This window comes from Tauraco erythrolophus, chromosome 19 (assembly GCF_009769465.1).
Source record: "Tauraco erythrolophus isolate bTauEry1 chromosome 19, bTauEry1.pri, whole genome shotgun sequence".
Taxonomy (NCBI): Eukaryota; Metazoa; Chordata; class Aves; order Musophagiformes; family Musophagidae; genus Tauraco; species Tauraco erythrolophus.
Window position 1 is genome coordinate 6,677,762 of NC_141483.1, and position 25,584 is coordinate 6,703,345.

Here is a 25,584-nt window from a genome sequence, read left to right on the forward strand (position 1 = left end):
AAAATCGGAACCATCAGCAGTCTGCACATCACAGGCGCACAGGCAAAGACAGGCTCAGCGGGGGCGAGCCCCGCCGTGGCTCAGCCCCTGACTAACTCCTCCTGCTCCACCTCAGCCCGCCGCGGGCTGGCGGCTCGCACCGCAGCCGGATTTGCGTGCGGCCGCCGGGCTCGCACCGTGCCCGCCTTCTCCCGCAGTGAGAGCACCGGAGCCGCCCTTGCTCCGCGGGAGCGAAGGCCGGCCCGCGCTTTGCGCTGCTGCGGAGCAGGATACCTGTGCGTGGCGAAGGGCAGGGACTGATTTAATCGACTGAGGGCGCGTCAGGGCTGCAGAGTCCCCTCCGCGCTGCACAGCCTCGCCCGCGGTGCCCGGTGAAATGGCACCGGTGCGAAGCACTGGAGGCGGTCCCGCAGCCGTGGTGCCTCGCTGTCCCCGATCCCCAGCCCGATGCAGCGCGGCCGGAGCGGGGTGCGGGCCGTGGCGCGGCAGGCGCGTGTCCCCGCGGAGAACCGGAAAGCAGCAGCCTCCGCCGGCGCGGCTCGGGCCCTGCCCTCCCGCTGCGGAGGGGGCCCTGCCAGCCGCCCCGCCCCGGGGCGGTGCGTACCTCCGCTCCTGCCCGCTCCCGTGCCCAGGGCCGCCGCCAGGTGTGGACGGCTGCAGCCGCCGCCCCGGGGGGGATGCTGGCCCCGGCGGAGCTCCGCCCGCGCCGCCCCGCCGCGCATCCCCCCCCCTCCCCCGGTGCTGCCGAGCAGCCCCAGCCGGCAGCTCACCCGCGGCGGGCAGCGGCCCCGCCGCAGAGCCCGGCGCCTCCGCAGTGCGGCCGGCACCGGAGCGGCCCCCCCCGCCCCGCCCCGCCGGCGGCCCCTGGCGGCCGCGGCTCGCAGCGCCGCCCGGCCCGGCCTGGCGCCCGGCTGCCGGCAGGTCGGGGCCGCCGGTTCGCGGCCGGAGCGCTCCGCAGCGGGCCGGGGCGCCGCGGACGGACCTGGGGTTCGGTGCCGCCGGCGCAAGGATGGGGCTTTTCCGCTCCAGGCTCCCAAGATGAGACTCGCACCTGTAGCTGCAGCTGCAGCTGGGAGAAGCAGTTCGGTTCGTGCTCTTTGGTTGCTTCGGTGCAAAATTGATCATCCCAGTGATGCCGTGAATATATAATTCCTCAATCCGTGACCTCCATGTAGCCACTTGCTTGTTTTTCCCCCACTTTGGTTTGCTGGCAAAGTGAACTCGGTGTGAGTTTCGAGTTGCAGTAGAGAGTTGGGGCTGTTCAGGCTGGAGAAGAGAAGGCTCCGGGGTGATCTTATTGCAGCCTTCCAGTACTTAGAGAGGGCCTACAGGAAAGCTGGAGAGGGACTTTTTACAAGGGCATGTAGTGACAGGACAAGGGGCAATGGCTTTAAACTGAAAGAGGGAAGAGTCAGATTAGATTTAAGGAAGAAATTTTTCACTCAGAGGGTGGTGAGGCACTGGAACAGGTTGCCCAGAGAAGTTGTAGATGCCCCATCCCTGGAAGTGTTCAAGGCCAGGTTGGATGAGGCTTCGGGCAGCCTGGTGTAGTGGAGGGTTTCCCTGCCCATGGCAGGGGGATTGGAACTAGATGATCTTTGAGGTCCCTTCAAACCCAAATCATTCTATGATTCAGTAAACCCTGGTCAGGAAGTTCCCACAGCTATTGATGCTGGGCTGGGGAAGGGCAGGGAGAACAGAAGAGAGCTCCAGGAAGGGCAGCTTCTAATGTGCTGTCATTCAGTGCCAGATGTAAGCCGATTCTCCAGCAGGCTGTAAAATCCTGTTCGTCCTGGCATTGAACTGCTGCTTTTTCTTACTGCAGAAAAGCTATTCTTGATCTATTAGAATGAAAGTGAAAGCACTGAGTAGCTTAGAAATGTTGAGTGGGATACTATCAGCTTGCATTTTTAACCTGTGGAAGGAGAAGATGAAGTTCTATCAAAGTAGAACACACCCCTTCGTGGTCTCTAATGTTATTCCAAAATATTCACCCACTCCTCCTATTGCAGGAGAAACAACAAACTGATGTTTCAGGCAGGGAGAGAGTGATAGTTCAGAAAGTACTGGGATAACATGTCCATGGATTCAGGGTAGCTGTCTTGGTGGTTGCTGTTAACCTGTTCCAGGAAGCAGGGATCACATTGGGGCTGGGACTCTTGCATGGATGATAGTGGTTTCCATGTCTTAACCTGTGCCAATGTAAGAGGGCTGAGGAAGAGAAGAAACAGCTGTCAGGCCAAGCACAGGCTTCTTGGAAGAGCAGCTAGGGTGGAATAGGTTGGAAAAGGCTTCAAGGGTTGTTTCTGTGGGAATAGACTGACCATCCTGTGGCCTGCTTCACAGCGAAGGCAAAGTCATTTGGGCTAACTTAGCTCTCTTTCATCGCAACCACAACCCTGTTCTCAGCTCTAGGCAGTCCTTGCATAAAGAAACCAAAGCCACCAGGTGTACCCTCTTTCTGCAGAATTCCATTCCTAAAAGACAGCCAGCGTACCCAAGCCCCAAAGTCAAGGTGGTGGTGCACAGGCACAACCAGAGACTGCCTGTCCTTCTCAGCAAAGGAAGAACCATCGGTTTGTGGAGACAAAGCAGCGGAGGAAATTCCACTGCTTTTGCACCTGGAGCTGAGGTATGAAACATCTGTATGTGGGGGCATGAACACCTGTGTAGCCAGTGGTTCTCCATGTCTGTTTCCTCACAAGGAATTTGGAATCAATGAATCAAGGTGGGTCGAAGGCCCGTCGATCTTTAGGCTCTCATTGATTGCAGTCCACATAGCAAACTGCTACGATGGGACTTTGGGAGGGGAATGCCTCTGCGTCCCAGCTCAGATCGCTCTGCAGCAGAAAAAAATGTTTCCGTTAGCCTGAGAACAATTTGAGGGGCAGCTATGTAAGAGAATTTTGATACTTTGAAGGAGGAAAATAAAAGTAGAATGGGTGGTAGCAATGTTATTCATGGAATAATTTGATTCTGAGGCTGTGCTTTCCCTGTAGGCCCTGAAATGGGCAGCATGGAGACTTCTGCTGGATCTAGAGCGGACATCAGCTGTCCATCACTTTCTACAGCTTAATCTTCCCTGACATGTAAATGAACACTGACCACAGAAAACCACTGTGAGAGCTGGAGACAGTCTTCTGCCCCCTTAGTGACTCCTTTCCCATTCAAAAATTATATGGAATGAAATTACAAACAAATCATGCTAAAATGCTGTAAAGAACTTGCTAAATCTTCATTCTAGCAATTCCTGTGAGCATTTCCATCATTTAATAATTGTATGTCTCTGTTACAGAAAAGGTTTTGATGATCCGTAGGGATTTCCAGTGCCCTTGGCATTTAAGAGTGGATATTTGTGCAATTGCTACTTGTTTCCCCTTCTGGGAGATGAACCTCCCAGCCTGCCCGCATTCACCTAAGGCTTCCCTTACTGATGAGGGCTATTACTATAACAGGTAAGTCAGCACAACTCTGAAGTGATGTCATGAATCAAAACCAAGCACCTCCTGCCTTTGCCAATGCAAACTCTGAGGTTTTCTGCCTCTTTCTAGTCCTGTCAGTGCTGCTTGCCTGTGCACAGCGTAAGAACCTTAAACAAAGCCTGGCGCCTCAGCCTTCTTAACCTCAGTACGTGTTTAATGCTATTAACAGTAACATCCTTCTTAAATATCGAATGCAGTTCCCAAAGGCTTTTCCGATTTCATTCCTGTTTATCCAGCTCTCCTTCCCGTGACTGGAAGCAAAAACTCCCCAGCAAGCGAATCTTGCCACATAGTCTGGAGGAAAGTCTCTTACAGATTCAACCTGGAGCTGAAAGGCAAGGCAGGCTTCCTCTGGCTAGTCTCTCCTCTTCAATGAAGACAGGAATGAAAAGACCACCCAGCATTTCTGGTGGAGCTGCATACGCCAGGGCACGGACTAACACAGGCTGCATCTTCCAGCTCAACTGAAACAAAACACAGCCCTACCTTATCTTACTTGCAGAAGCCAGCTGGAGCTCTCTTCCTCAAGTGCTCCACTGGTTTTGAGCTTGAATTTTTTTCCCTAAACTTTGAATTATTTAGTAGTGGATTTAGAGGTTTCCTGTATTTCACAAAAGCATTTCCTAACAAATAATGCTTCCAACAAGCTGCCTGTTGACATAAAAAAAATATTTTTCTTTTTCCTTGGCTACAGTGAGTTAGTTCATTTGGGATTACAATGGTAGCACAGTAGGACTTGGTCTGTCTTTTCCTCGCATGAAATTTTCTTGAAAGTGGGAATCGTAAAAGACATTTGAATGAGACAAAGTAAAATCCACTTTTTTAATGAAAGTATGTTAACATTTTCTTCTCTTCCCCAGCCTCAAAGATTTACAAAATCTTGGGAAGTTCGGTGGCTTCTGTAGAAATGCTTAAATTAAAGCCTTTTAATTCCTCTACTGAGGTCGGTTTTCAGATGAAACGAGACATTTGTGTTCATGCTGTCAGCGCCTGTCTCAGTCTCCTCTTAGTAGCAGTGGGATGCCTTGGCCAGTTCCAGCCTTCTTTGCAGCAGAGATGGAGGTCCTGCAACAAGCCAATGCAGCATGTGGCTCTGAGCCTGCAGTCCCCAAAATGATCTGGTCAGTCAGCCAGGGCAGGAGATGAAGGAGGGCACTGTGGTGAGGCATAACGCAGACAGGAGAAGAAAATGAGTGGGCTTTTGCAGAGGTTGAAGTAGGTGACACGCAAGAGTGTTGTAGGGCATGTGTTCATTGGCTGTAATTTTCAGCATCTGAGCTGAGTGAACCTGAATAGAAGAAACGCAACTATGAGGAGAGCTGGACTGCTAGTTCCCAGATTTCCTAAAATTCACAGACATGACCAGCCTTCAGTGAGACAGAAAAGCGAGTTTCCTTGGTCTTGCAGGAGACTTCTGTGCTGTGCGGGGCCAGAGCAGGGATGAGGGTGTGGGACAGTGCTCTGAGGTCACAGACCCAGGGTGAGGGTGCAGACTGATGCCCACGAGGGTAGGACTCGCTGTGGGACACAGCTCGCTGGTTGGTGCCAGTGTCCTCGCTGGGGGTGCCCACCCTACAGCTCCTGCTGTGCTGTGCAGCAGAGGCGGCTGTTACGCTTGTGCAGTGCCTGCTCCCACCCGGGCAGCTCCACGGGGCTGTCTGGGTCGGAGGCAGACAAGCACATGGGTGCCATTTTGTGGCGAGGGAGAGGTTTTATCTTCTGGTGTAGCCAGCAGTAACAGTAAAGAGAAGCCTGAAGAAGAACTGCATGTTCTCTTTCCCCCTTCCACCCAGCTGCTGAGCAGTCCTCTAACGGAACTCATTAGCCAAAATATCACTCTTCTGTCAGAGATGACAGAACCAGTACCTCCAAAATTCTCTGAAAGTCTATCACAAGAGGTAGAAGCAGGCTACTGCTGAACTTTTAAAAGAAACAACCTCTAAAAAATCTAGTAGTACAAATGATAGCCAGGGAGAACTACCTATCTTAACAGACATGGAAGAAGAGATGGCTGTAGAATCATGAGTATTCCTTGTCATGTCAAAAGAGTTCCTCCTACAAAAGAGCTAGTTTTACCAATGAGAACATTGGGAACTCCTCAGCAATGTTACTACATGTGTAAATTAGTCTGGCAGATCACTTACAGTGATTGTTGTTGTCTCCTAGCATTGCTGACAGCACCTGGAAAATCTCAGCTGATTGAATGGAAAATAACGATAGTTCTTTTGGAGCTCTGAGGGGAGATCCCATCTTCTTGAAGGACTAGCATCGGTCAGGAGAGTAGTTGGGAGATGTTACTGGACACATCGTCAGGACTCTGCAGAACATTCAAGGAAGTCTTCTCTTCCTCATGGACTAGAAACAGAAGACAGCAATGAAAAAAGTCATCAACACTTCTCCCCTAGATGAAAAATTCTTCAATTTAAATAGGTATATGTTAATACTTTTTTGTCAAATGTCTTCTGCTTATTTACTTACTCTTACATTGTGTTTATATCTACTGAACACAAAAATCTGAATAGCTGATTTCGGGTCTCTAGTCCTTAAACAACTTGGGCTGAGTGATAAGAAACTGTGTAATTCTATAAATTTTGGCAAGCCACCTTTTTGTCATTTCTATTTCTCCCTGGGTGACAGCATTTTATTGTTATTACTGCTGTTTACTGTTCGTATTATGCTTAGGGGTAACAGAAGAGCTCTGTTGTGAGGCACGCCAATGGATACAAATGTGTGATCTGAAGTGAGGTTTATAACCATCAGTTCATCAGTGTGGGTGAAAGGAGGAGAAAGAAGGAACCACAGAACATTTACAGGCCTGATTCTCTACTGTTACTCCCTTGATTTCAGCACAGTTCATCCTTATTGATATCAGAGAAAGGACCAAATGCAAAGAAAAGTCAATGGAAGAGCTCACGTGGATGTACTTTTGCATCAGGTACTAACCTCTTCAGAACTGTGCCCTATCTATTTCGCCTAAGGTTAGTGACAGTCTGAGAAAGAATCCTGGTGATGTTACTGCAGTGTTCTCCATAAATCAAGAGCTGACTATACCCAAAGATGCAGGAGTGCTTTTCTGGATGTGGATCAAGCCCAGGAGTTGCCTGCTATGCTACCTTAGTTGCCAATGACTGTTTTTGTCATGCAAAGCAAACAGAAAGCTTAAAGTGTGTTTAACAACGGCCAATATAAAAAGAAGGAAAATCCTTTTCTATAATATGTTGCTTTGGGCCAGAATATGCCCTCTGAAATTTTCTAGTGCCACAGATTTCTCATTCCTGTACGCTAAAGCATTTGGCATGGCCAAATCCATTAAAACCTGTTTTTCAGGGAGGGCCAGGTTATACCGACATGTGCACCTCAGTGAAAATGCTAGGCGTTTTCAAAATCCTTGAAAATCAAGTATGCACGAGGACTGCAGGCTTAGGTGATTGAAGGCAGACAGCATTCTAGTTGCATTTTGTATTCTCTGCTTTTACAGAACTGTTGAATTATTTTCTTCATGTGCATCAATAAGACTCCTAATGAGATTCCTATCAAAAAAGCTGATGTTTCCATTACCAATGTGCACCTTCGTGTAATTTCTGAGGCAATTTTACCTGTGGCTTACAGCAGTCTACTAGAAACAATAGTGGGCCCTGTAGCAATGAGATGGCTGTTAATTGCCACGGATGTTTGGCATTGATGGGGTTCTTTGTTGGCAACCATTCTAACCCAATTATGTTTCTAAAGTAGGACTGAAAAGCATTGTAGGGAGCACCATGTAAATGGTACTAAATGCACTGAGACTGAGCGACCTCCCAGAAAGACAGACAGGTGCCAGCTAAAGCCCCATATGATTGATTTTCCACGGCTGAAATGGCCACCACAGACATCTGGTTTTGTCCCATTTATAACAGCAGCAGCAAATGCAATCTGCTGTCTTAGTCAGAACAGCAAGCCTTAGAATTACATAGAAATACGGCATTCAGCGATCAATGGGTGATCTTTTGCTTTTCTGTGAGCAAAAATTCATACTCCCAGCACTAGGAAACGAGTTTTTAGTCCTCAGAAAAACACACGGAGTCTATGTGTGTATACCTGCACTTATGTGACTGAGTTTAGTACTCGGGCTTGTTTTAATGCAGCCCTGATGTTTTAAGTCAGAGATTTTTCTTAGATGTAGGTACAGCTGTATAAAATGTGCCAAAGCCAGCGGAAAGAATACAAGCCATTCGATCGAGTGGTATCACATGGACGGGAAAAAACGTTGCAGAGTCAGGACTAGTGGAAGGGATAAGAGAGTCAGCTGAGTATCTTATAATGTTTCCACTAGCCAGCGACACTAATGGGCTTTCTCAATCATTCTGTAATAGAAAGTGCAGTGTTGCAGTTCTTTGGTTTTGCACACGCAGAATACTATTGTTACAAAGACTTAAGTCCCAAGGCAGGTGCCCTTCTACCTGTTTCATTGCTGCTAAGAAGGCCAGAAGCTTTTGCTCTGTTAAATTGCCTTGTATTTCTGGGAACGTTACATGAGACTCTCACCATACTGCCTGTGAAGTGATATATGGGTCAATCCAATGAGCAGTTTCAGAGGCAAAAGCTAATGGACTACATAGGAGCTCCTGTGTCCTTTGTCCGTGGTTGCTTCCTATTGACAAAAAAGACTTTTCTCTTTTTTTTTTTTTTTTGGGGGGGGAGGTCTTCAATCTGCAAACCTATGCAATGAAGGACAGTATGTATGTTAATTTATGCAGCTTTTATACAGAATAGGGCTTAATCTCTTTTTGTTAGAAGAACTTTACAAAAGAGACTGAATCACAGAAGGTGAACTTCCAGATCCAAAAGCAAAGGTGTGATCACTACGGCTTAAGGATACCACCACCGTTGTTAGCTCTTGTGTACCATTTATGCCCTATCATCAGCTCTAAAATAATCCAGAAATCACGGACCCGTGTGTATTATCACGCCATACAGTTCACTACCACGAGTTTCCTTCGTTTTCCAACATTGTTGCGTCTGTCTGTGAAGGCCCAAGCCAGGCACATATTCGTACAACGCTAAGAGCCAGAACCGCAGGCAGGAGCAGACCCGAAGGCGCCACCCGCACGTCAGGCCAGAGCGCTGCCGGGACACACCCGGCGAGCGCCAGCTCCCAGCCAGAGAAGCGCCGAACTCCTGTCGGCGCGGCCCGCGGGTGCTCAGGGATGCGCCTGCTGGAGCGCCCGGCAGCTGTGGTGACAGAGCTCCGGGGCCGGGCGCGGAGGCACTGCGGGCCCCGATGAGCGCGGGCCCGGCGCACGGGGCGCGCTGCGGGGGCCGCGGGCCCGACCCGGCGCCGGGCTCCGCCTGAGGGGAGAGCGCCGCGCTCCTCCTTCGCGTCCTGCCCCGGGAGGCGCCACGCCGCTTGCTCTGATTGGCCGCCTTATTCCCTTGGCCCAATGAGCGCCTCCTGCGGCAGGGCCCCCGGCGGTGAGGTCACTAAGCCGTGGCCCAATGCAGAAGCGAGGCGGAGCAGAGGGCGGGCGGGGATTGGCCGGCCGCCGTGCTGGAGGGGGACGATTGGCTGGGCCCGCGGAGGGGCTGCGGAAGCGCGCTCCGCCGAGGGCCGCGGCGGGGCGGGGGTGCCGGTCGGGCTGTGGCGCCATGCGGGGCGGCCGCCGCCTCTTCCCGCTACTGCTCCTGGCGCTGCTGCGCGGGCTCTGCCGCGGCAGGGAGCCGGCGCCGGGCGCTGTTACCTGCGGCTCGGTGCTGAAGCTGCTCAACACCCGCCACAGCGTGCGGCTCCACTCGCACGAGGTCAAGTACGGCTCCGGTGAGCAGGGCCGGGCCGGGAGGCGCCGCGCCGAGGGGCCGGGGGCTGGGAAACGGCGCGCGGACCGTGAGCGGGGCTGGAAGCGCTGAGGGGACAAGCAGCGAGAGGGACAGGAAAATGGCTGTGAGGGGTAGGGAAGTGGCGGGGGACGGGCGGTGAGGACAGCGGGGAGCTGGCGGGGTGGCAGAGAAATGGTGGGAGGGGGGAACGGGCAGTGAGGGGGAGCAGGGAAGGACGAGGAGGTCGCTGAGGGTCGTGTCCCTGGAGCAGAGGGAGCAGCAGGGCAGCGATGGGGCTGTGGGGTGCGCTGCAGACCTGGCAGCCCGGCAGGGAGAGGAGGATGCCGAGGCCTGGGGCACGGGAAGATGTTGCAGCTGTGCTCCGGAGGTCCTGGAGTGGGGGTGTGACGGATGCTTTGCCCTCATCCCTGAGGTGAGCCCTGTTCTGTATCCAGGGCCTCAGCAATACCTTCCCAGCGTCTGTTCTGGCAGCGAGGGTGCTGGTTTGTTTGGGGACACAAAGAATTTGATAGTGTTCTTGAGAAAGGTGGGACAGTGTGAATAGTATCCGTCATGGATCAGATTCCCTTCTCATGCGTTCACCATGAACTTTGACAGTTTGCATCCACTAACGCATGGTGTGTTTAGCTTCTTCAGTCTGAAAGATTATTTGTTACCTGCATTACCACTGTAGTCAATAAATGGACCATGACAATTAAACATATCTTAAACATTAAGACATGAGAACATTAGAGTAAATTTCTGTAGTTCTTTCAGGACTTTTTGAACTGGGGAAGTGGGTTAAGTCTCCTGCCATTTAATTCTGTTCAAACAGGAAGTGGGCAACAGTCAGTGACAGGAGTTGAAGCTTCAGATGATGCTAACAGTTACTGGCGGATTCGTGGGAAGAGTGATGGCAGTTGCCAGCGTGGGACACCGGTGAAATGTGGGCAAGCTATACGACTTACCCATGTTAACACAGGAAAAAATTTACACACTCATCACTTCCCATCACCGCTCTCCAATAATCAAGTGAGTTGTTTTAAATCTTAAGATTTTGTATAAATAGTGCATGCTATTGACAATGGTCTCTGCAGTTTCTCATGTTTTTAAAGGATCAGGCTTGGGTGCCAGCTGCCAGAAACAGTATGTCTGTGCGTGCCCAGAGTTCGAATATGTACTTTTCTGCACCTTGGAATAATGTGTTTAAGTTTTTGACAGAGATAAAATTTAATATGTACCAGTATTGGTATTTCACAGTAGTTTTAACAAATATGCTTTTTTTTTTTTTTTTTTTTTAAATTGTGCACCATTGCTACTGGGAAGACTGTTCTGGACTGTTTAGCACTTTCAAGGTGTAGGACTCTGGGCACCTCCCTCAACATTGTGAAGATTGCTCTAGTGCAAGGCAACTAATCATGTGTTACAACACCAGGCATTCCTCTGTCCAAGTTCCTTGGTGATCCACTCTATTCATCTCAGTTATCTTCTCACTATCCCTATTTTAGTTCACTATTCTTATTTATCTGTCATCCTTCCACAGGAAAAATGAATCTGCTCTTACAATCGTATTTGTTTATCATTTTGTACATGTCTAGAAGAATGTAATTTCTAACTGTAATTAGGTCCCAGTCTTGTCTTTGAACAAATGCTTCTCTGAGATTGAAAAATCTCTCTTGAAATAAATATTGCAAACGTGACGGAAGTTTGCCATTAGTAGTCATTTTAGTCTTCCTTCAGGCTTTGTAGATAGGTCATTACATTTAAAGTTACAAGACCTGACTCTTTGAGAAAAAGCTTTGTCTTTTACCATTAGTAAAGTGGCTGAAACAATAAGGTCCAGTTTTGTGTAGGATATCTAGACAATCTGGTTATTAAAACAAAAGGAATGATGGAAAAATAGCATTTCAGAATAATTATTTAAGGAACAGATTGACTCTAAGACCTTCTCCCAGTTTTCCTTTGTCAGTTTAGACAATTTATATAACATTGTTATTAATGTAAAAATATTCAGCAGCTGTCATGGTGTTTCTTTGGTTTTGCTGTGGGTTTGCAGAATATCTAAGCAAAAGGGAAGCGTACATGACTTCCCAGAGACTGACAGGACCGTGACCTGTGACATTATTGAAATATGATGTGGTTATGAACACAAACTTGTATTTCATATTCTTAACAGAAGTTGGGTTTTCAATTCCTATGTTGTCTTTCACACTTTTTGGATTGCATAAACTTGAATTAACACGACCCTGAAATTTTAGGTTGCTAGGTACAAAGTGTTGCAATGTTAACTATGAAGGTGGTCGTACTACAAACTAAATGTCTACAGTTACAAAGTTTTCTGAGTGGGGAAAATTTGCATCAGCATTAGAGTTGTTTCTTTTAAATTTTTTCTCAGAAGGATTGTTTTGATCTCTGTGCTCAAGTTCTCTTTCATTTCATTTGTAGTGTATGTGGTGGTTCGTTGGCGCATTTTGCTCAAATTACATGTTGGAGTTTGTTGGTGCTTTACGTTCAGATTGTCGTAGTGGAAAATTACTGCTTCTGGATTTGATAACTTTGATGTTGCACTTTTTCTTTCCTCTCTATCCTTGCCTTTAAACTCTGCTGGATATGTGTTGATATTTTTGTGTGTGTGTATTGGAGGTGTTTGCTTACGTGTTCACTTCAGGAAATTTCTGTCTCTAACAGGAAGTAAGTGCCTTTGGTGATGATGGCGAAGGAGATGACCTCGATATATGGATTGTGCAATGCAGTGGGACTTACTGGGAGCGGGAGGATGCAGTGCGCTTCAAGCACGTAGGAACAGAGGTGTTCCTTTCAATAACAGGGGAACAGTATGGCCATCCCATTAGAGGCCAACGGGAAGTTCATGGCATGCCTACTGCTAATCATCACAACTATTGGAAAGCAATGGAAGGAATCTTCATCAAACCCAGTATGGACCCTGCAAAACACGATGAGCTCTGAATTGACAGAGGATCCAAAATGCTTCAGCTTACTCCAGTGTTCGGAGATGCTAATCCTTGGTCTCTTGTAAGCCACGCCTTGCCTAGGTGACTGACTTTCTGTATTACTGAAGGGCATTAGTTCATTCTAGGAATGCAGCACTTCTGTGGGGAATGGCACCTGCAAACTGGTGAAATCCTTTCTGAATTTTCAAGCTTAATTGATGGAAGTAATTCATACATCTGTTAGTTTTCGTTGTCACTTGTTTTGCTTTTTACTTTTTCTCGAGTTTGAAGGAAATGGAAAAACTGAATACGTTTCTGTAGTTCCAAGTACAATAAAACATTGTATTTTATAATCTTTTTCCAATTATAATTAAATGTTTGGAAGGTGATTTCTACTTCTTAGTGAGAGAATGTTATTCCTAAGGAGATGGATTAAGTCTAGAAAGGGAAAAATAGTTTTCAAATATGGTGTCTTGTGAATGGCTTGAAATCAGCTATTCAGCCTTCTAGAAAAACGAGTTTCAATGTGTACTGTATTGGAAGAGTTGAAAATATTTTGTATGTTGGAGTAAGAAGACAAAGTTTTAATTTATTCACTTTCTTCAAGAAGTTCAGATTTTCTGGTAATGGTGATACTGCTAATTGTCAAATGGTAAGACCGCTCTGCTCTATGAACTGGTGCAGAAAGCTACTGTTTGTTTAATTAATGTTAGGATTTTATAAAATTCCATGTGGTGTGAAGGAACAGTTAATTTTGACTTACGTTGTACTTGCATGTTACTCTGCAAGATCAGTATGAGAATCCAGCTGAATAAATAGTGGGGTGTATACCCATGTGGGCTTTTTTTTTAATGTGAATCCAGAAGAGGGGAAAAAAGAATCTTAGACAACGGTTTGGTCCTGGATTTTTGACAGAATGGTATGCTCTGGAGTGCTAGCAAGGAATCTTCACTGAATAAGTTATGAATTTCTGTGTTCCTCTGTGAAAAGGAAAAAAAACTTATTCTTGAATGTGTTACTAGAAATACTGATTAAAATTCAAAGTACCATACATTTTCTATTTGCTTTATACAGACAAGGTCACAAAATGAGAAGTCAGAAATTTCAGGTGTTCTTGTCTCCATGTGTAAATAGTTTACTGATTATGGTCTTAATTAGTCAATCAGTTAAAGAAGCAGGAAACCAATTTACTGCTTTTAGGGCTCCACTCACGTGCCGCAGTGTTAGGGAGTGTTGTGTTGGGACAGTGCAACAGGCAGTTGCAGTGCAGCTTTATGAAATACCTGCTGATCCGTGCTGCGTGCTCAGTGATCCCTCACGCAGTTGTGCCGTACAGGCTGGCTCAGGTTTTAGTTAAGGGTTTGCTGCTGCTGCTGAAGGTGCTTCATACCCCGTGAAACAAGGAAATTCTGGAACAGTTGTTTGGTGTGCCTGGTTGTTTTTCTTCGAAGAAAAAGGTAAGACTGTTTTTCTGTGTATCTTAGTTGCGTGTGGGTATTTAAGGATTACAAGCATTTTGGAAAGTAGGCGAGCTTTTGCTGTTTTGTGTCAGAAGTAAACTTTTATGGGATGAATGTTTCAGGTTTGCTGCTATTCCAGACTAATTGATATTGAAGTTGTAACCATAATGGATAACTATTTAGAAACAAAACAAACCTCCTGCATAAACAAGCTGACCTTTCCTTTATTAAAAAGGAGGGCTTTTCCTTTGAAGTTGGTGTATGAGTAAACACAAAGAGAGGGGTAGCATTTGGCAGAAGGAAGAAATAAATTTGGCAATGAGCTCTCTGTCACTAAGAGCTAAAGGCTTTATGCCCAAACCGTGTGGGCTGCGTGTTTGTGTGCCTGTGGAATACTGAGTTGGCTGAGAAGGGGTAGAGCTGTGTGGCTTATCGTAGTCTGTGTGCCAGGTTCTATCCCTACCCGATGTTTCTGTCCCTAGCAAAGGTATTTATCAGTCTTATTTATTATGCTTGAGTGGGATCTCGGTGGACCTTCCTCTTTCTGTGCTGGATTTAAGCTAAATTGGTTTGGTGAGGCTGAGAAAGAGCTGACTTACAGTTCTTATTGCTTACTTTCTAATATAATCTCAGTTTTGAAACATTTAGAAAACACTTATACCTTCTGTTCCTAAAGAACCGAGCTTCCATGCACGCGTGTATCCATGAATGTCTGTTTAAAGTCATATTCAACAATATTCCTGTGAACTGAGTTTCTTTCACTGTTGATTCTGACCAAAGTGTAGAAGTCACTTGGCCTTAATATTTCATTTGTGCATGGGTCACGATAGGTTTTGTTTTTCTAGATCTTATAATGATAAAAGTTGTGCTGGAGGACTCTTAAATAAGGCCAGTTAAAGTACCTCTTACTCTAGTAGTACAATAACTGTTGGTACTCATAGCATGCTAAATGCAGACTACAAAAGTCCTAAGTTCCTGTAGGAAGTGCAAAAGCTTATAGCGGTGAAAAATTGTGGCTTGTGCAAGTGCTACCTTGTTTCTATAGAACTTGTAGATTTTTACAAGACTTGCATTAGTATCTGTTTAATGTCATGTTTTGTGCTTTAAACTGAAGTACTGCAATTTCAGAAGCTAATTCAGGTGGGTTTATTTACTTTGGCTGCTTACAATTCAAGTTTTTGGTACTTCCCCCACAGCTGAGGACTAGAGACTTGGAGAATCTCAGGTTTTATGTTGTTAGATTTTGTTGTTGTTTGTTTTCCATATGACTTTCATCATCTGCCTGAAAAATGTTGGGACTCTTGGGTAAAACATTAAATACTCAGAGAAGTAGATACAACACTTGGGAACACTGTTTTGCTTCTTTCTTTCCCTTTATTTTAAGGTGATAAACTAAATTTTATGATACCGCTTGTAAAAATTCTCTAAACGCTTCAAGATTAAATGAAAACTATTTTTGCTTCTGATGCTAGCAGAAAATAATTCTTTCAAATAACTGACAGGTGCTTTCCAATTTCTTGCTTGCTACTATGATAAGAACTCTTTGAAAAGGTACACCAACATTGTTACTCTTTAATTTACTAGAAAGGCTTTTGGGGAAAAAAATAGAGGAATCCTTATTTATAGTTGTTCTCAGTGAGAATAATTGCTGAAGTCAATTCTCTGCTTCAAAAATTCTGCCAAACACTGCATTTTACACATGTGTATATATCTAGTTCAGTGTAAAATGATAGAATTCGTTGGGTATGTTAATTTTGGAAGCAAGTGTGTGTGTCATTTTTACTCTTTATTTCCTGAAGCTTTTTAAAGCTCTGTGGAACTGCTCAGCATATGAACACTTGCCACACGTTTTGATGTCTCAGTCAGTATGAATGAGGACTGGTTTTCCGTCTTTGAAAGTGCTGGAAGGGGTGTACTGCTCATTGATTCTTCATTACGAATGTGGAGGCTAAAGATAACCCAATGGTTTAATCATGCTTTATGTTTGGGAATACTAATGGGGTATATCTGTTCTTATTAAGTTAAATTACCATATATATTAAAAAAAAAAACAAACAACCCTTAACAGTGATGCTTACTCAGCAGTATTTTTAAGTCTTTGTTTTTCTGAATATTTTCTTTTCTGCCTCTCTTCTCCAGCACTGAAGCACTAGCTGTCAGTGTGGCTGTACCACGTTTCACGGCCATACCAGACAGAAGCTGAGCCTTAGAAATATCTCCTTCCAGCAGCAACAGCATCTTGCCAGGTGTCTGAGCTGCTGGTTGGCATGCTTGCTGGCTTTTTGGTTAGGTTGCCTGCTGACAGCTGGGAAACGGGTTATGAGCCTATGAGAGGTTTGTGTATGCAGGGTGCCATGATGCTGCCTGCCCCTCTGCCCTAGTTTTGACTTCTCATCTGTGTCCTTTTGGTTTTGCAGTTCTCTCTTCAAATGCATCTTTCTCTAATCCAGCTCTGGGCCACCATTCAAAGATCTTTGATAATTAATTGCTTCATAACATGACTGTTTCGTCAGCTGCCTTTCAGGAACCTGTGAGTTTGGGCTTATAAGACAGCACTCATGGTCGTGTCATTGAACTTTTTAAGAAAACGGTTTAAAAAAAAAAAAGTTGCCCTTAAACAGGAATACTCAGACCTAAGGAAGTGCTTTCTTCCTTTCTTCCTCCTTGATTCTATTCAATGGAGTAGGAAGCACAGGGAATGGTTCACTTCCTCAAGAAGGAATAAAATGGTCAACCTTACCAACCTGGCGTTGTATTGGGAACACAAGGCAATTCAAGCCTACCTTGGGGTATGTAGCATTTATTATGTGTGCAAGTCACAAACAGCAACAAACTTTAGGATCCTAAGGTTATTTCAAATACTTAGAGGAATAAATATTTTATACTTTCTGCCCTCCTCCCACTGATATTCTGAGCATCTCAGTGCTCTCATGCTTATAAATACTTTAGCAGGACCTTGACTATTTATACCTAGTAGCTGATTTTTACATTATGCAAAAGACAGAACACCAAGATTAGCTCCTTCTAGTCTGTTTCTGTAGTCAAACTTGCAATAATTTCAGTGGTGTGTGGGAATTGATTGAGAAGTGGTCAACCAACTCCTCTGAGGACAGTACTGAATTACTTTGAGTGTGTATAAGACAAGGAGGGAATGTAGTGAGCACCTTGAAAGTAGAATTCAGCAGTTGCATGGTTCAATGCTTTTTTCTCCTTAAATTGCAGTGAATTAAACTGATTATAAATACCTCTTACTATATTTGCTATTGTACTAATTCTAATTTAGCATAAAGTTCACAGTGGAATCCTCCTATGACAGCTCTGATGCTGATTCAGGATGCTATTTTGTGAGGGATTCAGCTGTCTTCAGTCCTTTGGGAAAGTGGTGTCCTGCTTCATTAGGGTTAGAAACTGTATGACATCTCAAGGGTACCAAACCCTTATGAAACACGTTACAAGTTAATCAGAACGTGTGCAAGCTGTAAAGCTGGCTAATTAGTTTCTGTATGCTTTTTTAACTATAAAAATAATGTGCAGGTGCTGGCTTTGCATGACTGCAGGAAGGTTCTTTGCTTCATCTTTGTGAAGGTCGTGTATTTATTCACCTAAGCTTCATTTTCTGAGAGAACCCATTAGTGGTAGAGGTGTGTGCGTGCTGCAAATGGAAGTATCTGGGGTGAATCTAGTGTAAGTCGAACCACAGCTAAACACACAACAAAATGGGTGCCGCGTGGTGGTGGGTGGTGTTCTGCTGATGCCTTCTCGGCCCCATCTCTACCTGCCTTCTCGGCCCCATCTCTACCTGCCTTCTCGGCCCCATCTCTACCTGCCTTCTCGGCCCCATCTCTACCTGCCTTCTCGGCCCCATCTCTACCTGCCTTCTCGGCCCCATCTCTACCTGCCTTCTCGGCCCCATCTCTACCTGCCTTCTCGGCCCCATCTCTACCTGCCTTCTCGGCCCCATCTCTACCTGCCTGACCACTGCAGGCTGGAAGGGTCGGGCTGACTGCAAACACCTCCCCGCTGCTCCCTGGGTTTGCAGGTGCCGCACAGACCGCCCGTATCACCAGGGTTTATTTTCTACTCGCTTAAATCCAGACGAGCGCTCTGTCCTGCCTCGGAACCAGCCCTTTGGATGATCTGTATAAACCACGGGGGTGGCGTAGACGCGAGCAGGGTCGTTCTGAGGGAAAAGGGACTTTCTCTCTCCGTCTTTCTCCTTCGTCCCGTCTCGGAGCCCGAAGCGCTGCCCGGGGCCGGCGGCGGCGCGGCCGCTAGTGAGCGCTGCGCCTCCGCCCGCCGGCCCGAGCGCTGCCGGCCGGCTCCCGGGAACCGGGCGCCTTTGGCAGCCCAGCAATGTTTCAGCAGCGGAGCTCCGATCGCCTGCGAATTTACACCCTTCGGGGGGAAACAAATAACACCCACTGCCCCTGCGTTACGCTGCCGAGGCGGTCAGCTGCTGTAGGACCTCCTGTGCGGCCGCCTCTCGCGTTAAGTGCGCTCTGCCAGGTCATGTACCACTCGGTTATTTGAAAGGGAAGTTTAAAACGTCAAGCGTAGGCTGTAAAGCGATGCTTTAGGCGTTTCTCTTTACTATCTTTCCGTAGGATCGATAAAATGCGCCCAAGGCTCTAGTCTGTTTGCTTAAAGCAGACATTTAAGGCAATTACCTGCATCATAAAATTAAATACCGGTTTCCGCTCAGTGGGGGGAGGAAAGACACAAAAGGATCGTTAAACAGGGAATTCTTTTCTCCTCCCGTCATCTACAACAGTCCCGTTGCATTTTGCGAGATCTCGAAAGCAAAAGCTAAAATCAAACGACCTGTTTCTAGCCAGTGTGAGATACGCTGCACGTCAGTGGTAATACTTACATGAAGACATCTTGTCCCTAGTGCTGTTAAGCGGGCTCTCCTCGGCTCTTGCCTGGACCGTTTCCGCTGGAGCGGATTCCGTGCCATCCGCCGTGGATTCTCTTTGGAGTTAGGATGAAAGCCGAGGTGCCATCTCTTACCGAGACAGCATCGATTTGCGAGCCGCAGCCAGGCTGCACCCGTCGGCTTCCCCCCGCAATCCTGCGAGGCTGCAGCTCCCGCTGGCTGCGTGGGTCGTCCACGTCGCGCCCAGCCAGCCGTCCTCGGTGGAGACCGCGGGTGGGTCCAGCTCCCCTGCCTGCCGGCGCAGTTATTGCTGAAGGCTTCGTTCATTTGTCAGATGGACGCAGATTTTTCTGCAAATCCGCATGGCAGTGCGACTTTGGTTTCTCAGCATCAGCCGCCTGCCGATATCTTTCCATCAGACATGAAGGAATGATCTTGAAAGGGAACCCTCTGCGATCCCCGGTGGCAGTGTTTGCGAGCCAGCCTTTGCTAACGGCGATCCTCGAGTGATGGCAGGCGTCTTCCTCCCGAATCCGCTTTCCCGTAGCCGAAAGCGTCCTCACGCCGCGCTCTGCCCCCTCCTCTCGTCCCCCCCCGCCACCGCTCTCCTTTTCCCCTGCTCCGCCGGGCACGGTCGCCGTCTCTTTATTCAGCCTCTCCCGCCGCAGCGGGGCGTGGAGGGCAGCGGGGAGGTCCCACCTCATGCGCACAGCCCTCAGCCACGTGTGCCGGCGCCGCTGCCACCGGCCCCGGCGGTGGGCAGAGCCCGGCTCCTGGCAGGAGCCCTGGGGGATCGAGCGCTGCGCTCAGCGGCACCGTGGGAGAGCTCCGCGCTCAGCCCTTTTCCCCGCGCCGCACGGCCGTGGCAGGGCTGAACCCCGCGGACGGGGCTGCGCTGGGCAGTGCCGCCGCCCTGTGCCCTGTGGGCCGGCGGAGAGCGGGGGTCCTTCCCAGTTCCTCCGCTGCCCCCATCCGACTTCCTCTAACCAGCGGTCAAGTTTAAAGCCCAGTAGCTCAAGAGCCGGAAAGGCTACAAACAGAAGCGTTAGTCTGGGGAATTGCAAGAGAGCGGTGCCTCCTTCTGCCGAGAAAACACAGCAGCGGGTCAGCACCTGCCCGGGAGAGGGAGCCGAGGGGCACTCGGGCACTCCCGGATGCCCTCAGCGCTTGTCCCGCATCTAGGGCGTCCGGAGGGCTCCGTGCTTATGGAAACTCTGTGTTGCTGTAGGGCTTGGGAGAGGGTTTCTAGCCCTGTCCGCCTGCTGACACTGTGAGGGAACACGCCTTAGTGCACCTCCAGCAGTTCCCTTCCTGCTTCAAACTGATCTGCCTCCGTAACTGGCTTCGATGGGCTCGCAGAGTGTGGTCGATAAAGTAGCTGTATAGGCACCTGTTTAATCACCGGTTTACTCCACTTGTATCCTCCCCGCTTGTTCAAAACGAGAACGTACCAGCAACATCTGATACTGGGCTTGGGTCGTATGAGCTTGTGACTCCATCGCCAAAAAGGCTGTTGTAGCATTAAACCTGTACAGCTAAAACACATCGGAAAGTGCAGAATGCGAGGCTTCTCCTGAAATTGCACCCAGGGGAGCACCATCTGCTGTGTCGCGTGCAAATATTATACTTTTGAATGCATTACCTCTGCCTTCTCTGGGTGCGGGTATGGAGACAATTACTGTCGAGCTGGAGGCAATTTTCTATAAAGCTGTGCAGCAAGCCGCGCTTGTGTCGTGCTGCATTTCCTCAGCGGTACGAACGCGCGGTGGTGAGGGTGGCTCTCAGGTGAATTTAGAGACTTCAGTCTCCGGGGCAAAATAGTTTAAAATGTTAAAATCTTTATCTCCTTACATGGCCGCTGTTTTCTCTCATGAGATGTGAGGCTGTTTACTGTAAGTGATTAACTGAACCTTGCTTAAAGGTCCCAGCAGTGACTCGACAGCAGCCTCAGAGTCCCCTGGTCTGGGCTCTGGGGGTGAAATTGCTTTGTGTCGTCCCTCAGGAAAGCTGCCTTTCTTGGGGCTGAAGCCGGGCGCTGGAGGACAGGGAGAATGCTGCTCGGCAAGGGGGGTGTGACCGGACTGGCCAGAATAGATGCATTTTCTCCTTAGGGTATAAATTCTCAGCTGGGAGAGCACAACTTCCTCCCTCCCTACCCAAAAAGGAAGAGGTAATTGTGACTTTGGAAGTGGCAGCTGGAGTGGACACCCTCCTCCGGGAGAGCTGTGGTGGGTAGCGGTGAAAAGACTTGAAAACCCTCCCGATACTGGAGATTTCACAATGCAGCTTTTATAGCTTCCTGCCCAGCGCCACCCGAAAGCCCTGCCAGGGAGCGAGCCTCGCCTGGGCGGTGTTTCCCCGCGGCGCTGAGGGATGGCGGCGCGTGTTCTGCGGTGACAGGAAAGTCGGGAGGGGGATCCTGACCGTGGAAAATGTCAGAACAAAGTGTCAGTGGCGGAGAACGAGGGGTTTTAGTGCTCCCTTGGGGAAGGAAGGTTTCGGAGCCCGGCAGTCCGCAGCAGGGCAGGGGCGCGGACCTGGAGGGGGCTGCGTGGGGCAAGGCGCACGCGTGGAGGGGACGCGCAGCGAGAGCTGGCGGGGGCACGGCGCCTCAGCATCCTCAGCCCGCCCTTGCCCGCCGGGGCAGCCCCTGCTCTGCCCCGTAGAAGCGTCTGGCTGGGACCGGGCGGCGGAGCGCCGGCAGCGGAGCTTCCGCCGGCGGCGTGCCACGGCACTGGTCCCGCCCGGGAAGGGATGCTGCACGGGGCGGCGCTGGGAAGGCTGATGCTGAGTAGGACGCTACATTAAAAGGTGCATTTGAAGGAAAAACAATAATGCAGAACCGCTCCTGTTTTTCCAGAGTGTTTTCTGCTCTCTCTGTGTAGGATAGTTGTCCAGTCTAACGGTTCTTGCCAGAAAACCACTTTGACACTAGATCATATTTTCTTATCTCTGGTGCCTTAAGAAACCGAAGGAAAATTATTATGTTGTTCGCTCTGAGACACCGCGGTTCATACCAAAAGAATGGCTTAACACTTAACTTAAAAAAAGATCCATCCTAATAAAATGTTAGCTAAAGTCGAGTCATCTTTTGGTAGGAATAGGTGGAGCTATGCTTAAGCAACTGGGCTGGGACTGGTGACCAGGACTCGGTTCCAAGCTGCAGTGATCCCAAGCACCACGTCAGTACCTCTTCTTCCCACCTGGAAGAAAAAATATAGGTTTTCTTTGCCGTGTCTGTGAGCGGTGCGCTGGGACCCGGGCTTGGTGTCCGGGAAGCCAGCGGGAAGGCTGGGTGACATGCCCAGGGCTGTCCAGATGAACCCCTGCCCTCCCCAGTGTCCTTCCCCGCTGCTCCGCAGAGCGGCGGACGATCACCCGCTGCCCTCTGGCCTCTGGGCCTGCTCGGAGCAGGTTAAAATGGCGACGGCCACCTTGACCCTCGAAGGCAGCAGCTTCTGCGTGGCTCTGCCCGGCTGCCCAGGGGCTCCGGGGTGACCGCAGCGAGGCCGGGTGCCCTGCCGGGAGCCAGCGCCCCTCGGGGGCTGCTCTGGCCCCTGCTCGGCACTGCGGGGTGACAAGGTTTCCCCACTGCCCGCGGCCCTTCGCCCGGTGCTTTCCGCCTCCAGGACCGACCAGCTGCGGGTGGGAGAGCCGCGGCGCTCGCTTGTTTGCGGGAAGGGCGGCGAAACCCAGCGCGGTGCCTGGGTCGCCCCGGGCTGCCCGGGCGGAGCTCTCCCCTCCCGGCAGCACGGTCGGAGCAGCAGCGGGCTCCCTCCAGGCTGGTCCCTCGGGCGTTTATGTGCATTAGTGGGTTTACAGTTCAATAGAGAAGAGCCAGGGAAGGATGTGCTTGGATTTCAGGGCTATTTTAGGCAGAAATAATCGGACATGTGTGAGTGAACAGCCTGTGCAACACTTACGAAGCAGGAGAGACTGTTCAGTGTCTCGTCCCCTCCCCCAGTCTATTTTATTGTGTGGCTCCAAAGTAATAAAATATTTCGAGACGTCTATGTCGAGAAGTGGCTCTAGTCGATGTCTCCTTTGCACCGCCCTGAGCCTCCCCTCCCTGCCTCTGCTAGGACCGGTGGACGTGACTTTTTTGCGCCAGCCTCCCACGGAGGGGAAGGCGGTGGTTTCGAGCACACCTTCCCCGACGGAAGGGAGGCTGCCCTCTGCATCCCTCTAGCTCGGCGAGGGAAGCTCCTCGGGCTTGGACGCCTTCCCTTTGGACAGAGCCGTGCGAACAAAGCGGCGGGGCTGGCTGGCAGCGGGGTCCTTTCAAGAGCCACGAGCCAGAGACCCTCCGAAATCCCCATGCAATCCGTTTGCGGAGGTCGGTTTCACTCGGCCGCAGCTGTCGGGATCGCTGAACGCCGAGGATGAGTCCTCGGCACTGAAACGCTTTCATAATGCCGGCGGCAGCGCGGCTCGGCGCTGCCCGTCCCGCCCGCTCGGATGCTGGCCGTGCCGTCGGGGCACCGGGAGCAGAGCGGAGCCCGGGGAGAGCCGCGCCGCCCCGCTCCCCGCCGGGCACGGCTGCCCCGGGGGAGGCACCGTTCTTGTTCCGGCGGGAGAAGGCAGGCTCGCAGGCTGATGGCTTTAACCCACTTGCGAAGGACTTTCCTGCGGTAGTGCCAAGGGCCATTCAGCTGGTCGAGGATTTAAGGAAGACCCCTTACCCCACTTGGCTCCCTTACAGGGTACAAACGGAAAACAGTTCGGCTTTGCTTTTCCCGATTTAAATATTATCCTGATTCCCCCCACCTCTATTTAAATTCTCTCCTGCCTTTGTGTTTGTTGGGGTTTTTTTGTGTGTTTCTTTTTTTTGTGGGTTTTTTTGTGTGTGTGAGGTGGATTTTTTTGGGGTGGGTGGTTGTTGGTTTGTTTGTGTGTTTTGGTTTTTTTTTTTTCTTGTAAACATTTACCTTTCAGTAGGGATGCCTGTGCATGAAAAGGGAAAGAAGGGGAAGTAGGAATCAATTCTGAGCAGAGAATTTGGCCAGATTCAACAGGAGAGCACCAAAAGTACTCTTCAACTTGCTCCAAACGCTGCTCTAAACACCCTAAATTAACCACTTGGTGTTTAGGGGTAGGCACCGAGGAATCTTTAGCTTTGATGGTGGTTGTTGTCTGTAACAGCTTGCATGTGAAAGTGCTCTCCATGCTCGTCCAGGGCTGTTAAAAGATTCCCTTTTCCTTCAGATTGGGAAGTCTTTTATTTTCTGCTTCTCTCAGAGCAGAGGCTCCCTTTTATTTGAATTTATCAAAATAGTTGAGGTGTGTTAAAGGCGTAACCACTGTAAAAGGAAAACCAAGCAACAGAATTTTCTGCTGGTGGGCTGTGTAAAACCAGATTGCTGTCATCCTAAACTTGTTCTGAAATATGATGGAGGTTCACAGTGGAAGAACAAACCAGTTTGTCTTCTAGCACTATGTGATGGTGGCTTTCATACTCTGTGTAACTCCCTATTGATTCTAATTGGGCAAATTGCTCGCAAAAATGTAGCGACTTCTGGCAAAGGTGTTGTTCCTCAGAAGATCAGTGTTTGAGGGAGGTGGGGGTCTGCCCTTTGTAGTAGCAGTAGCAGGGTGACCCTTTAAAATATTTAACTTATTACACCAATGCAAAATGGTATATTCAAGTTTGCACTGTGCACCACAGCTTATCGTCGTCACCTGATTACTCTGTGTGTCTAAGGAGGTTTACAAGACCTGAGGAGGTTTACAAGGGCTCACCCACTTCCCAGGTGAGTGAGTAAGCAGGATTTTTACCGAGTCGGTGTTTGATGCTGAGCCCAAGTGGTGTACCTAGCTCTGTGCAGTGCCACAAAGACTATTTTGGTTTGCCCCAAGGAACTTCCATTCTCAATTAGCCACCCTCCTGCTGTTCTACTAGCTCCTTATGGCAGAAATCTCTGCCCGCAGAGCTTCTGGTAACAACACACTGAAGAGAAGAGCATGGTTTTAAAGCTCTGATGCTTTGAGACTTTTCTTCCCATCTGTTCATTTCTGAGCAGAGGGATGGGTCCTTTGCAAGGACACAGGGCTGCTAGATCCAGGCCTTGCTTGGGGAAGCTTGCCGTTCCCAGGAAAGGTTTAGCCGGAGTCTCAGAAGTTGTGTACAGATTGAGCCAGGATTCCACTGAAAAGCTGAATGGATAATGCCATTGTCAAGCCTCCAGTGGAGCAGTTTGGCCACCTGCTACTCCCTTTGGATGGGAGGAGGATGCTTACTGGAGGGCTTATGAGAAAGGGAATATACTTTCAGGTATTCCATGTGAATAGAGTTCTCTGGAGGAGCTAACAGTGAATACTTTTTTTCCTATTCAAATGCAGCTAGGACTATATATTTTTTTATATGCCTTACTCTCTTAGCACTTAATTTGTCATAATTGCCAGAACATGTCCTATCTTCAGTCTGCTGGGATGAATCCTGAGGACTGGATGCAGAGCAGTGGCAGGATATGGCCCTAAAAACCAGCAGCTTGTGCTTCCTGCAGGGAAGTGGCTGTCTGTGGCAGCCCTTGTAGAGGCAGTGTACACCCTCCACTGCAGTGGAGTGAGTGCAATGCTGACCAGCAGGTCTAGCAGAAAAATTATATTGTGCCTCGGTTTTCAGTAACTGTGCCATGAGCTACCTAGCGGTATTAGGTATAATCACAGGAGTTTTCTGCTCAAAGCTGTGGCTGGATTTATGTTGATCACTTTAAAACAAATCTCACAGATATATTTAGTAGAAGAATGTGTAAAACCCCAACCCCCAAATGGTATTATGTAACCAATACAGTATTTAAGTGCCCCCTGTGTAAACTAACTGAAAAGCCTGCTGTTTGCCTTCTTTGCCTCTGTTGTGTATTGGTCAACTGAAGCCAGGCGCTCTGTTTGCTGTTCTGATTACTATTTTAAAAGGAAAGATCCATAGGATCATGTTATCCAGAAAGTGAAAAAGACTTAAACCCCACTCACTGGGCTTAGAGAGGGCTCAGGGGCTGAGTGAGAGCCCTCCTGTGGGCTGCCCA

At 48.9% G+C, this 25,584-nt stretch overlaps 1 protein-coding gene across 1 annotated transcript; it reads left to right on the forward strand.

Annotated features, from left to right (window-relative positions):
• The first annotated feature begins 9,107 nt into the window (after window positions 1–9,107).
• SDF2L1 (stromal cell derived factor 2 like 1) lies at window positions 9,108–12,546 on the forward strand. Its single transcript, XM_086623430.1, has 3 exons — window positions 9,108–9,276; window positions 10,111–10,307; window positions 11,964–12,546. Exons 1-3 carry the CDS (start codon window positions 9,108–9,110, stop codon window positions 12,240–12,242), a joined length of 645 nt encoding a protein of 214 aa, XP_086479556.1. The 3' UTR covers window positions 12,243–12,546.
• Window positions 12,547–25,584: the final 13,038 nt, after the last annotated feature.

What these genes read in the sequence shown, in the direction of transcription:
- SDF2L1 (XM_086623430.1), top strand. Translation starts at nt 9,108, where the DNA reads ATGCGGGGCGGCCGCCGCCTCTTCCCGCTACTGCTCCTGGCGCTGCTG. An exon ending in CGAGGTCAAGTACGGCTCCG is followed by an intron (nt 9,277 to 10,110) that starts GTGAGCAGGGCC and finishes CTGTTCAAACAG; the next exon opens with GAAGTGGGCAACAGTCAGTG. An exon ending in CACCGCTCTCCAATAATCAA is followed by an intron (nt 10,308 to 11,963) that starts GTGAGTTGTTTT and finishes TGTCTCTAACAG; the next exon opens with GAAGTAAGTGCCTTTGGTGA.